This window comes from Diceros bicornis, chromosome 17 (genome assembly GCF_020826845.1).
Source record: "Diceros bicornis minor isolate mBicDic1 chromosome 17, mDicBic1.mat.cur, whole genome shotgun sequence".
NCBI lineage: Eukaryota > Metazoa > Chordata > Mammalia > Perissodactyla > Rhinocerotidae > Diceros > Diceros bicornis.
The window spans coordinates 59,166,209-59,179,785 of NC_080756.1; the positions used below are offsets into that span (position 1 = coordinate 59,166,209).

General features: G+C 50.3%; 1 protein-coding gene across 2 annotated transcripts in view; it reads left to right on the forward strand.

Annotated features, from left to right (window-relative positions):
- The window catches only part of B4GALNT3 (beta-1,4-N-acetyl-galactosaminyltransferase 3), a 99,582-nt gene that overhangs the window by 69,279 nt on the left and 16,726 nt on the right, over nt 1-13,577 (forward strand). For both annotated transcript variants that reach the window (XM_058559088.1, XM_058559089.1), the window contains exons 2-9: nt 1,267-1,370; nt 2,365-2,442; nt 9,844-9,939; nt 10,432-10,522; nt 10,929-11,029; nt 11,574-11,641; nt 13,081-13,159; nt 13,280-13,346. In XM_058559088.1, coding sequence (XP_058415071.1) covers nt 1,267-1,370; nt 2,365-2,442; nt 9,844-9,939; nt 10,432-10,522; nt 10,929-11,029; nt 11,574-11,641; nt 13,081-13,159; nt 13,280-13,346 — 684 coding nt within the window. The remainder of the gene's footprint in view (nt 1-1,266; nt 1,371-2,364; nt 2,443-9,843; nt 9,940-10,431; nt 10,523-10,928; nt 11,030-11,573; nt 11,642-13,080; nt 13,160-13,279; nt 13,347-13,577) is intronic.

A 13,577-nucleotide genomic window follows, 5' to 3' on the forward strand; every position in this document is an offset into this window, starting at 1 on the left:
CTCAGCATGGCCGGACAAGTGGTGCGTCGGTGTGCGCCCGGGGATCCGAACCTGGGCCGCCAACAGCGGAGCGCGCGCACTTAACCACTAAGCCATGGGGCCGGCCCACAAGATGCTTCTAAGGCTCAAATGAGATCATGCCTGTGAGATGCTTAGAAACACTAAAAGGCCACACAAAACGTATTCCCACACACATTGCAATCCCCCTCTTAGAGTCGATTGCATAAACACTCATGCAAAATGTTGATGTCCACCTTCTGCAGACCTCTGTTTGTGGATTTTGCTCTTTCCTCTGTGTCTGGTTGGCTGTATCTCTACTGGTGCTCACATAGGGGTTCCTATGACACCCCTGCTTTTTGCCAGTATCAGCTCCCATTGGTCAGTGACTGTCAGTCTACCTTCTTTTGTGCAGTGCCCACCACAGTATCTGGGAGCATCTTTTTTTAGACAAAAAGAATTTTATTTTTTTTTTGTGAGGAAGATCAGCCCTGAGCTAACATCTGCTAATCCTCCTCTTTTTGCTGAGAAAGACTGGCCCTGGGCTAACATCCATGCCCATCTTCCTCCACCTTATATGGGACACCGCCACAGCATGGCTTGACAAGCAGAGCGTCGGTGCGCGCCTGGGATCCGAACCGGCGAACCCCGGGCTGCAGCAGTGAAGCGCGCACACTTAACTGCTTGCACCACCAGGCTGGCTCCTCTGGGAGCATCTTGATGGCCCACCCTTTCCTTCCTCCCCCAGCTGTAGTTCTGTCCAGCAACCCAGAGATTAATGGTGGGCAGAGGGGAGGGCCTCCCCAACTAGACAACCTGCTGTCTCCCTGGGCTTGGAGGAAAGGGACTGAGCTGGAAAGGGAAATTGTGCAGGGGAAAGCTTAGTTCCATTGCCTTTCACAACCATTTTCCCACAGTGGCCTTTGGGAGAAATCAGCCTCGAGAGGCAACTGGGGAAGAATCAGCTGTTGTGGGTTACCAGGGAGCGGACAAGGCTTCATGTTCACCCGGCCTGGCTCCTTCTCTGATTCATGGAAGACAGCGAATTCTAGTGGCATATGAGCTTATTTCCTCTCTGTCCTCCTGACTTTGGCCAAGGTTGTAACTATCTCCCAACACCACCACCCCCACGTCATACCCTCCGTATGAAGAGGAGTGAGGAGCAGCAGAAGGGAAGATGATTGCCTCTGTTGTCCCCCCAAATCTTACAGATTGATAAGGACTTCTGCTTATGTTGAACTCGCTCCTCTCCCTCTTTCCCTTCCATAGGGTATGGCAGCTGGAGAGAACTGGCCAAGGCCCTGGCCAGCAGGAACATTCCAGCTGTGGATCCAAATCTCCAGTTCTACCATCCCCAGAGGCTGGGCCTCAAGGTATGTGGCAGGGCCACCCTGTTTTCCCTGCTGCTGGGTTAACATGGGTCCTCAGCTGCCTGTGCCCTTGTAGTCTTAAGGGAAACCTCCACTTTTCTGTGGTGAGAGAGGCAGAGGAGAAAGGAATGGCAGTCTGGCATCACAGGATGTCCTAGCTGGGTAGGTAGAGATATCCATCCTGCCCTCGTCAAAGCCTTTGTCACGTAGTTCAAGACGCCCCTGTCTGAACCGTGCCAGGCATATGGCCTCCATCTCCAAAAGCACTCTTGCTGGCATGAGGACTGCACTGGTACTCTAGTGATAATCCCAGATGCCTAAGTGATAATCCCAGATGCTCGCTGCTAAGAGTCAGAAATGATGAGGTAGACAGACACTCCTCCCTGCAGATAGCTGGGGGACAGATTTGTCATGGAGCATTTTCCCTATAGTGTTTCTTGGGCCAACAGTCCCTAGGGAGACAGGAGCAGCTCTGGGTGGGGGTTAAGGAAATCGGGGTCCAGTTCAATCTGGAGCCCGAAGATTGAGTCTCTGAGCCTAGAACAGACATGGATCCCCAGAAACGGACAGGAACCAAACTGAAGCTGTGGACCTGCATGGTTGGGAAGAGCTGGGGTGTCCCCAAGGTGCTCCCACTTGTTAGGACAAATCTAGGCAGAGCCTTGAGGGGATGTAGAGGGAGAGGGAAGCAAGATCCCTGCCCTCAGGAGAGCCTGATTGAATGAGATTTTTTTTTTTTTTCCCGTGCGGGAAGACTGAGAAAATTCAGGCAAGTACAAGAACCTCAGGAGTATACATTGATGAAACTGTAAGGAGGTATACTCCTGAGGGATAGAGTGTAAATAATAAATGGGAGTGTCCCTTAAGTTGATAAGCTTCCTGGGGGCAGGGCTGTGTCTCCCAACCCTCTACTTCCCCACAGACACTTTCAAGGGGCCCTGAATCCTGTTTTCACCCTAATATCCCCGCCAAGTTTACTTCTCCCTTCTTCTGTCAGGACCAAGACTTTGAGCGAGGAGGGAGCAGTAACAGCAGCTACCTGAAGTGGAATAAGCCTGTCCCCTGGCTCTCAGAGGTAAAGGACTGTCTATTGTCCCTCTTCTTTGAGAGGGTTAAAAAGTAGTTTTTACAGGTAATTCCAGAGACTACAGAAAATTTCCTTCTAGTGGTTATTATTAAGAATTTTCACCTAATTTGGAAAAAAAGGGTTCCAGGCTCATTCAGTTTTTCTTCCTTTAGAGAAGGAGAACTAACATTTGCTGTGGGCCTACTGTGTGCCAGGCTTGGCATATCATCTCATCAGCTTTATGACCCTGTAAGATAGTATCACTATCTTCATTTTATGGGTGAGAAAAAGAAGACTCAGAAGAGCTACATGATTTTCAGGTCCATATGAATCCTCAGTTTTTTGTGTGTGTGTGTGTGAAGAAGATTAGCCCTGAGCTAACATCCATGCCAATCCCCCTCTTTTTGCTGAGGAAGACTGGCCCTGGGCTAACATCTGTGCCCATCTTCCTCCACTTTATATGGGACGCCGCCACAGCATGGCCTGACAAGCGGTGCATCAGTGCGTGCCCGGGATCCGAACCGGGCCGCCAGCAGCGGAGCGCGTGCACTTAACTGCTAGGCCACGGGGCCGGCCCCTGAATCCTCAGTCATAAAGACAGACTACCCAAATTGTTTTTCTTGGGCCATTAAGTCCTATAAGATATTCCAGGAAGAAAGGAGTCCACTATTAAATAAGGTTTAAAAACTGTATATTCTGTCCACTTCTTGGAAGTACACATTAGCGTGTGAAAGGTTCTGAGAAGTTCTGCAGTAATCTATTTAACTTGGTTTAGCTCAGCAAGTACCAAGCTTATTTGCCTCCTGAATTGCTTTTTTCCATGAAACATCTATTAATATTCTATGAAACTAGTGTTCTAAGGAGGATACACTAGGAAACTCTGCTTTAGAAAATTTTTATAGGACATGGTTAGACGTGTGAGTAAAAGTTGTCATAACCATCATGACACCTTTTATTTCTATAGGATATGACAGAGTTTCTTTTGGTGAAGAAACTGAGGCTCAGGGAGGTTAATTAACGCACAAGATTACCCTGAGTAATGGATTATGCCAAGACTCTGTAGTAACATGGTGCTTTGGGGGTGAAAATTTTAAATTTGTGTGTCGTATTTTACAGCTTGTCCACAATCCAGTGTCTTTTAGCCCTGAGGCCTGTGGACATACTTTTCTTGGCTGGGTGGTATTGGCCAGCCCATTGTCTTTATCCATAAAGAGATCACAGATTGATCTCTTTAGCCTGGGCGATTTTATTTCCAATTCACCCATTTGCTATGGGGCAGGAGTCAAGGAGGCAGTATCATGCTAAATGTGATGTTAGATTATCTACACCATGAAACTGCCTCTGTTTAAAGCCCTGAGAGAGGATTACAACACTGGCACAGGGGCCAGCCCGGTGGCGTAGCAGTTATGGTCACACACTCTGCTTTGGCGGCCTGGGGTCTGCCGGTTCGGATCCTGGGCAAGGACCATGCTGAGGTGGCTTCCCACCTAGAAGAACTAGACAGGACCTACAACTAGGATATACAACTATGTGCTGGGGCTTTGGGGATAAAAAAGGAAAAAAGAGAAAGATTGGCAACAGATGTGAGCTCAGGGCCAATCTTCCAAAAAAAAAAAGGTCAAAGGAATCTTTTAAAAAAAAAAACACTGGTGGGGCCGGCCCGGTGGCGTAGCAGTTAAGTTCGTGAACTCCACTTTGACAGCCCAGGGTTAGCAGGTTCAGATCCCAGGCGCGGACCAACACACTGCTTGTCAGGCCATGCTGTGGCAGCATCCCATATAAAGTAGAGGAAAATGGGCACAGATGTTAGCCCAGAGCCAATCTTCCTCAGCAAAAAGAGGAGGATTGGCAATGGATGTTAGCTCAGGGCTAATCTTCCTCACACACAAACACAAAAAAACCACTGGCACACCTGTGTTAGGTGACATCATCAGGTAATTATGCCCTGCGCCCACCTGGAGATAGTATTTTGAAAAGAAGTTGCCTTAAAGACCATTGGTCCAGTGATCCAGCCTTCTCTCCTTTGAGGACAGTTCAGATAATTTTTCTTAATGAAGCAATTATTTTGAAAGATTATAACTACATAATATTCTGCATGTGTTAATCATTAATTTCCCTGCTTTTTTTTTGGCCAATGAAGGATGGAGATACATATATATGAAATGAAAACAGTGAACAAATAGTAAATAGTGATTAAAATAGGATTAACTTTTTAAAGAAATACAGTCATGTGCCGCATAAAGATGTTTTGGTCAACGACCCACCATGTACATGACAGTGGTCGCATAAGATTAGTACCATACAGCATAGGAGTGTAGTAGGATATACCATCTAGGTTTGTGTAAGTACACTTGGATGTTCACACAATGATGGAATCACCTAACGAGACGCATTTCTCAGAACATATCTTAGAGCGTTAAGTGACTCATGACTCTAGTTGATCTTTCAGTAAGTGTATATGGCCTTTTGGTGGTAAATGCCTAATTGCCATTGACTTTGTTTTTTCAATATTAAAAGTAGCTTGCAAAACCCTCCTTACAATCTTCATGTATCTTCAGGATCTTTACCAAAACAAGGCCCTGAAAGGTTAAGTAACTAACATTCTCAGTCACACAGCTGCACAGTGGTTCCAGCTCTCTTCCAGCACATCCTGGGCACCTCTCTGTTCCCATCTCCTTACCTGTCTCCTGCCTTTTGACATACAGTTTCAGCAGGAAATGCTCAGATTAATGACACATCTCCCTTACTGAACATCTACTAGATGGCAGGAGCTGGCAGGTTGTACTGTTTTCCCCGTTTTCAGGTAATGGCTCAGAGAGCGGTTAACTCTCTCAGTACTCAAGGTGGCATAGCTAGTATGTGGCCCTGCTCTGAAGGTGAGCAGGGACAGAATACATGAAGGCTGGCGGTGGTCTCTTCTTTGACTGTCTCCCTGCCCCAGCCTTTGGCAGGCAGCTCAAGGTCTCTGAGGCCAGAAGTCACTCTGGAAAGCGAAGCAGCCTTAAGCATTCTACTTGGTGTGTCAGAAAGAGACCATCAGAGTGGATGGCTGTGGGGCTGGGCTTCATGGGGTAACTGCCCTCAAAAGCTTATTCATGTCAGCCCAAATCATAAGACACTGATTAGCAAATCCCACTAATTAACAAACCTCAATGCCAATTTATCCATTTACCAGTAAATATATGGGCCCATTGACCAAAACGCTGTCTACTATTCAGGACGCTCCCTCTGGAAAACCAAAATAGTTACAAGAAAGAAGTTTGGAGAATACAAAATCAGATCAAAGCAAGTCAGAGTTTTCGTGGGTCATGTTACGGGGTCTTTGGTGAGGCGGTATCTCTCTCCTGAGAAGAGGGCTGGGATGCAGGCTCCTCTTCTCAGACTTCCCTTTTTCTTTATAACACTTTTATTGATATATAATACACATACCATATAATTCATCCATTTAAAGTATACAATTCAATAGCTTTTAGTACATTCATAGAGTTGTGCATTCATCACTATCAATTTAGAACATTTTCATTACCACAGAAAGAAACCCCACACCCGCAGCCATCGCCCTTGCTACCCTCATCCCCCAGCCTTGGGCAAACACTAATCTACTTTCTGTCTCCAGATTTGCCTGTTCTGGACATTTCATGTAAATGGAATCAAACAATATGTGGCCATTTGTGCCTGGCTTCTTTCACTTAGCATGATGTTTTCAAGGCTCATCCATGTTGTAGCACGTATCAGTACTTCATATCTTTTTATTGCTGAATAATCTTCCATTGTGTGGATGTACCACATTTTATTTATCCCTTCCTCGATAGATGGATATTTGGGTTGTTTCTGCTTTTTGGCTATTAGGAATAATGCTGCTGTGAAGGTTGTGTACAAGTTTTTGTGTAGATCAGACTTTCCTTTCTTCAGAGCCCCGAGTCACCATCATCGTACACTTTGGTCACCTTAGTGAGATACAAGTGGCATCTCAGTTCATTTACGAACCATCTATTCAAATGGGGATAATTTTCTCCATTAGAATTTCACCAAATAGGCCTCTGGCCCTTTCCTCAAAATCCAGAGCTACCTCTTATCTTCATAGAGTCTGGAACTCCTTGATTCCAAGGGGGAGCTCCCTGGAAGGACACGTGTGAACTCGAGTATCTGGAAACTCTGAACAGGAACCTGGTGTATAGGAACTAGTGACTTCATTTTCCTGCTGTGTAGGTCACTTGGTCCAGCCTTCTGCACTTCTCCTCCAGATTGAGGCCTCACTGCCCCATGAGCTGAACCCCCAGCCAGGTGTGCTGGTCTTGCGAGTGTGAATCTGATTGAGCAACAGCTTGGTACAGTGGAGGGTCAGTGAGTGCTCACCTCCCGTGATGGGCTTCTGACCTCTCCTAAAGGTAGAGCTGATCACTCCCGCCTTCATGCCCTCTGTATCTCACACCTCTGCAGTAGCCCCTGGCACATGTGACACCTGTTTGTTTACGTGTCTCTCTCCTTTGAGGACCACATCTCTTTTCATCTTTAACTGATACAAAGCAGACACTGAGTGCTTATAGAATAAACGAAGGAACATATGGTTTCAGACTTAGCTTCTCCAAGCATTTGTTCATTCACATAATTAAGATGTGCAGGGAACACAGAGGAGGGAGCTCTTAACTCTGCTGGGGGAAATCAGAGAAGGCCTCAGAGAGAAAGATTTGAGAAGAGCGTTGAAGGATGAGCCCGAGTTTGCTTGGTGGGGGAGAAAGGAAAGGGCCTTCCAACCAGGAAAAAATCTTTGTTAAGACAAGGAGAGGTGAAGGAGCCTGACGGCGACGGGCAGGTTGGCGTGGGCAGAGTAGGTGTGTGACAGGGAGTGGTATGAGGTGAGGCTGGGAAGGTAGGTCAGTCACAAGACTTCATGTGTCAGGGTAAGGTTTGGTTCTGAAGCCTTCTAGGAACCTTCTGAGGTTTGAAACAGTGGGGTGACTCAATGAGATCTGTGCTTTAGAAAGTTCTGCAGGCACTGGAGCAGAGAGTGGAGTGCAGTGGAGGGGAGAAGCTTTGATCTAGTTAGGGCACTCTGCTGCAGGCCTGGCAAGCCCAGTGAGGCCTGGCAGAGACAGTGTTGTGGGGGTGGAAGACAGTGGGTGTTCCTGTGTGAGGACCCACCAGGCTGGCCTCACCCTCCTGCATCCATACTCCCAGACTGTCTCCCCACTTCCACAGGATTAATTGCTGTGTATCCTTGGCAAGTCAGTTTACCTCTCTGGGCCTCAATATTCTCACCTTTAAAATGAGAGGATTCCAACAGATATTTTTCTCCACTACTTATAACTGGAAGTTCCAAATCTGTCATTGGCCATGGACATGCTCTGGCAATGGGAGTAACCAATGCCGTTCCCTGGGCCTTAGTCCCTGTTGGACAATGGAGAGAGTGGGCAAAGGGTGGTGCTGATAAGCTGGAGTCCCACATCCCTGCCAGATACAAAGAGTCCAAAACTTGGAGGGACACAAATCGTGGTGGGGTCGCCAGTCTGGGCCTAGAGAGGAAGATGGTATCCACTGGTCCCTCAGAGACCCTCATCTACAGCCTGAGGGTGGGTGAAGCATGGTTTGAGAGCTAGCTTAATGCCAAGTAAGGGCCTAGACCTCAGAGGAGATGGATAATCCTCTCCCTGCACTCCCACCTCCCCAGGCCTGGCGTTTCCTGCAGTATCTCAGGCTCCCATTGCTATGGCAAGCAAGGCCAGGAGAGGGAGGTGAGAGGTGCCAGCCCAGCTCCTTCCTCCTTCCCTCCTTTCCCTGCCCAAACCCCCTGTGGCCTCTGGCCTCTGGCCCCCTGGCTGAACACAACAGACTTCTCTGGTGGCATGCCCTCCCTCCGCAGTTTGCTGTGGATCTGAGCACACTGCCCTGAAAGACTCCCAGGGAGGGGCAGAGAGGAGGCCTTTTGGAGGAGACAACTGAGTCTTGCAAAGTGGACTTAAGGAATTTCCCCAGAAGTAGCACAATGTCCCCATTCTTTCCTTCCAAGAAGCCTTAACCCGACCCCACCTACCCAGCCCACATTCTCTCTCCCATTCATCCCAGCCCCCCACTCATATTCCCGGGAGTGATGGCTGCTTCCCAAGGTCCCACATTCCTAGCATTGACCCAGCCAGCACGCCCAGGAAGTGCCAAGTTGCAGAGGGACAGGCTCTCCTATGTCTTTTCTGGATCCAGCTTTGGGGTAGTGTTTCCCCCACGCTGGGGACTTGTGCCCACCCAACCAGCCACACCTCAGATCTTGGGCATTCCTGCTGAGGAGTTCTCCCCCCACCTCCCGTCTTCTCTCCCCTCACCATCCCTCCCTCCAGATCTCCTGCTAAAGACCTTGCGCCACTTTCTTCCATCTGGGCTTCCAGTCGGGGTGTCCCTTCCTCTGTTTTCCTAAGAGCAGCTCAGATTTTGATATCTGATGGGCCACAGTGGGGAGGGAAGGGCAGGGCAGGGCCTGTTTGTATAGAGTACTTGAGGCTTCACCTCCCACAACCTGGAGATTAAGCTCTAGGGGAGGAGGAGAAAAGAGCTGAGGTGGGGTAAGCTGAAACTCTGTCAGGATACATTGGGACAATATCCCCATGCTTCCCGTCCCCTCTCAAACTCCCCCCTTCCACCCACCCAGAGTACTGGCTCCCCTTCCTTCTGAAGGGGGCTCTCTGCTTCAGGCCTCCAAGCTCAGTCCTGCGCTCCACCAGTACCACAGCCAAGGAGGAGAAAGAGGATACATTCTCTGCTCCTACCTTGCCAGAGCTGCCCCGAAGCCCCAGGCACCTGGGTGGTTATCCCAGGAGAGGCTGGGCAGGGGAGGCTCTGGTTCCCTGAGAGAGCAGGCAGAGGCCTTCTGGACGGGCCCAGACCCCCTGCAGTGCTTTCCCAGCTGCTTCCCCACAAGGGGAGCCAGAAGCGTGAAGACCACTGGGTAGATAAGGTTTCACCAGCAGACAGCTCTGGAACTTTACTCTTATTAGGCATTAGGGGGAGGGGAGGGGCGGGGAGCAAGTCTTTAGCTGAAACCCCAGCTTGGCGCCTCCTTCCAGCTCCCTCTGTCATCTCTGCCATTCTGTCATGGCTATTACTCCCTCTTGCTTGGGGAATGCAAACCAGCCCCCTTCCTGCATGGAAAGAGCTGGGAGAGTGTGTGTGTGCATGCAAGAGCGCCTGCACACACGCATGCCCAGAAAAACAGACCCAGGCCTCAGGGCCAGGCCATGGGGATGAGGTTCCCGAAAGAAGCCGTGGATGCCAAGGATGGGAATGGGACTGAAAGGGATCATGACCTTCAACAGCGAGAGGAACACTTCAGGCTGGGGCTGCGGTGGCCACCTTAAGCCGCAGGACTGCAGGGGTAGGTTTGGGGTGCTCCCATTCACCCACTTGCTTCTCTGCCCCGTACAGTTCCGGGGCCACGTCAACCTGCATGTGTTTGAAGACTGGTGTGGCAGTTCCGTCCAGCAGCTCAGGAGGAACCTCCACTTCCCACTGTACCCCCATGTGAGTGCCTGCAGGGCCCACCTCTCCTTCCTCCCTCCACACCCATCTCCTCCCCTCTCTCTCTGCCCCACTCTCATCTCCCATCTCCCCCTGTCTTCTGTCTCCTTCATCTTTCCTTGCTTTTTTTCTGATTCAGTTTCTTTCCTTTATCTCTTGGATCCTCTTTTCCTCTGCCCACAATGTCTCCCTTGTTCCCTTCCCAGGGATTCCTTTGATTTCTCTGCTGTCCTCTGCATCATTTTCAGCTTTAGGCTGTCATTGTGGCTCATAATATAGTTTACCCAGGGCTCACACATACAGTTGTGCTGGTTGTGCACTGTACAAGGCCACCTGGACAAAGAAGCAAGTGGGAGTGGAAATCTTGCCTACGCTCCACTCACCAAGCCACACCCCAGTCCTTCCTGGTCTTCCCACCAGCCCTGAATGGACCAATTTCTTCAATTTCCTCTTCCCTCTTCTGGGTAACGGTTTCCCTCCCCTTTCTTGGCATAGATCCGCACAACCCTGAGGAAGCTGGCCGTGTCCCCCAAATGGACCAACTATGGCCTCCGCATCTTTGGCTACCTGCACCCCTTCACCGATGGTGAGGCCAGCCCCTGAATCCCATCCTTCTACTTCCTGCTGCAGAGTTCCTTAGGGCACCCAGAGAACATAAGCCTGTAGCTGAGAAAAGTCTGCACTAGGCCGGCTGGCCCCTGTTAGTCCATCTTCAGGGAGAGAGGGGAAGTTGAGTCATGGTGAGGTCTCTTCCAGTCCCCCCAGGCTGCCACTTCACTCCCTGATTTGCCGAGTCTGGAATTAGCTCGCCTCTCTCTGTAGGTCTTCTCCATCTTCACAGAGTCTCCCAGGAGACCCTACTCTGCAAAGAGGGAAGCCATGGCACCAAGCCCCTGAAGAGAATTTAATCACTAAGATGTGAACAGGCCCTCAGCCCTCTGTGCTGCCGCCCTTCTTGCTCTCATCTGGACACTCTCTCCCCCACTGCCCAGGGAAAATCCAGTTTGCCATTGCTGCAGATGACAACGCTGAATTCTGGCTGAGCCGTGACGACCAGGTCTCAGGCCTTCAGCTGCTGGCCAGCGTGGGCAAGGTAGGGTCACCTCAGCCCAGGAGCTCCCACATCACTCCCAGGAGCCAGGTCATTGAAGAGGCACGTGCCTCCATCAGGAGACTCTCATTACCATTAGTGTCTCTGCTGTGAGAGCCAAGGAGGAAGGTGTGAGAAAGAAGCGTCCTCCCTCTCACCCCATCCCATTTACAAGGGGACGAGGTGAGGTGTGGGGAGGAGTAAGAAGTCGGTCTGTGGCGGAAAAGACCCCAGGAAGATTCGTCTCTGGGCCGGGACTGAGCCACATCTATCTTTTGGGTCCTTTGGTCCTCAGCAGGGTGCTTGGGATTTGCACTGTGGGGACTGGTTGACCGGGGCCCTCTGGGAAGGGCAGAGATGCTTCTCACATGAGTCACTTGGTCATTCTTCCTGACTCTTCTCTTTTCTCTCCCATCACTCTCATCTCCTTCCTTCCTCTCTTCCTTTCACTCTTCTCCTCATTCCTTCCTTGTCTCTTCCCTCACCACCCCCATCCTTCATCCTTCTCTTCTCCTGCTTCCTTCTCTCTCTCTCCCCACACGTCTAGACTGGAAAAGAGTGGACTGCCCCTGGAGAGTTTGGGAAATTTTGGAGTCAAATTTCCAAGCCAGTGAGGTGAGTGAGGAGTGTCGTGATACTCTTGTGAGCAGCAAAAGCCCCTGTTCTACCTCAGATGCTGAGGCCACATCAGAGTCAGAGAGCCCCGTTGTATCCCTCTCCCCTCTCCAGCCTTCCTCTTTCCAGACGTTCAGCATGCTGGGCACCCATGCATTCTGGTAAATGAAGTCTTTGACTTAGAAACCATCTGACCCATCCTTCCTCATCTTACAGGAGAAGAGACTGAGACCTAGAGAAGGATGTGACTTAATGAAGGTCACACAGGTATTTAGTGACACTCAGGACTGGAAAACAAAATGGGGGTCCTTTCTCCCAGTCCTCGCCCTTCCCATTTTCTCCATCCTTGGAAATGTCCACAGCTCTACAGCCTGCTCTACAGCCTGACACCAGCTGCTCTGCCTGTGCTGCAGAAAGTTCCTCATGGCAGTGATCACTCGGTAGAGTGGTGGCGCAGTAGCTCTAACATGCTGGAAGGGGGAACTCAGCCCAACTCCAGCGCGCCACCTGGTGGCCGGCACACACGCAGGCAAGAGCATGCGTTGTTTTGATGGTAATATTGATGTTGATAATAAGAAGACAATCTAGCTTGCAAAGAGCGCTTGCTGTGTGCCAGCGTATGGTGAGCACTTGACATGTAATTCAGCGTAGCAGCCAATGACATGGACTCTGGGTCCAAATCCCAACCCCACTACTTACTATCTCGGTGATTTTGGGCAAATTACCCAAGATTTCAGTGCCTCATTGTTCTCACCTGTAAACAAGGATTAAGTGAGTTAGTATATATAAAGCACTTAGGACAGTGCCTAGCACATGGTAACAACTCCATCAGGGTAATTATTATTATTCATTTGCTTCTCCCCATCATCCTGACTTAAGTGCCGTTATTTTTTGTGTGTGTGAGGAAGATCAGCCCTGAGCTAACATCCATGCCAATCTTCCTCTTTTTGCTGAGGAAGACTGGCCCTGAGCTAACATCTATTGCCAATCCTCCTCCCCTTTTTCCCCCCAAAGCCCCAGTAGATAGTTGTATGTCATAGTTGCACATCCCTCTAGTTGCTGTATGTGGGACGCCGCCTCCGCATGGCCCGACAAATGGTGCGTTGGTGCGCGCCCGGGATCTGAACTGGGCCGCTGGTAACGGAGCGCACACACTTAACTGCCAAGCCACGGGGGCTGGCCCCTTAAGTGCCGTTATTATCCCCACCTTACAGAAGATAAACTAAGGTCGCGCTGTTAGTGAGTGGTAGAGTGGGGATTCTAACCCGACAGTTAAGTGACAAGCTCCTGGAATTCTGAGAGCAAGGAGAAAGGGACAAGGGAGTGATGGGTGGTGGGAGCGAGGCGGGAGCTGGTGGCACAGCAGAAGAGTGGGACAGAGGGATGACCACAGGGGCCTGGGAAGACAGCCTTGTTTCTTTGCTCTCTCCTCCTGCCAGCCTGTCGGCCTCCCAAAGGTACTACTTTGAGGTGCTGCACAAGCAGAACGACGAGGGCACTGATCACGTGGAAGTCGCGGTGAGTGCTCGCTGTTCCTGCCTCTCCGAGCCCAGTTCTGAGCCACTCCCCTTGTCCCTTGGACGCTTTTTGACATCCAGCTACCTTTACCCTTCCACATCCACCTCTCTCCTCTTCCAGTGGCGGCGGAATGACCCTGGAGCCAAGTTCACCCTCATCGACTCCCCTTCCCTGTCCCTCTTCACAAGTGAGTAGGCTCTGCCCCTCGCCTGGAAACGGAGGCGAGGTGGCGCCTATGTGTGGGGCTCAATCCACCTGGGGAATTTGGTCAGAGGAGGGGTGGGGGGTTGGTGGCCAAAGCTCAAGGTGCTTGGAACATGGGTATGAAGGGGGTCCCGAACAAGGAACAGAACCTACAGGGACCCTAAGGACAGAGGGCCTTAACTCTCAGGGGGTCAGTGACCCCTTTGAGAACCTG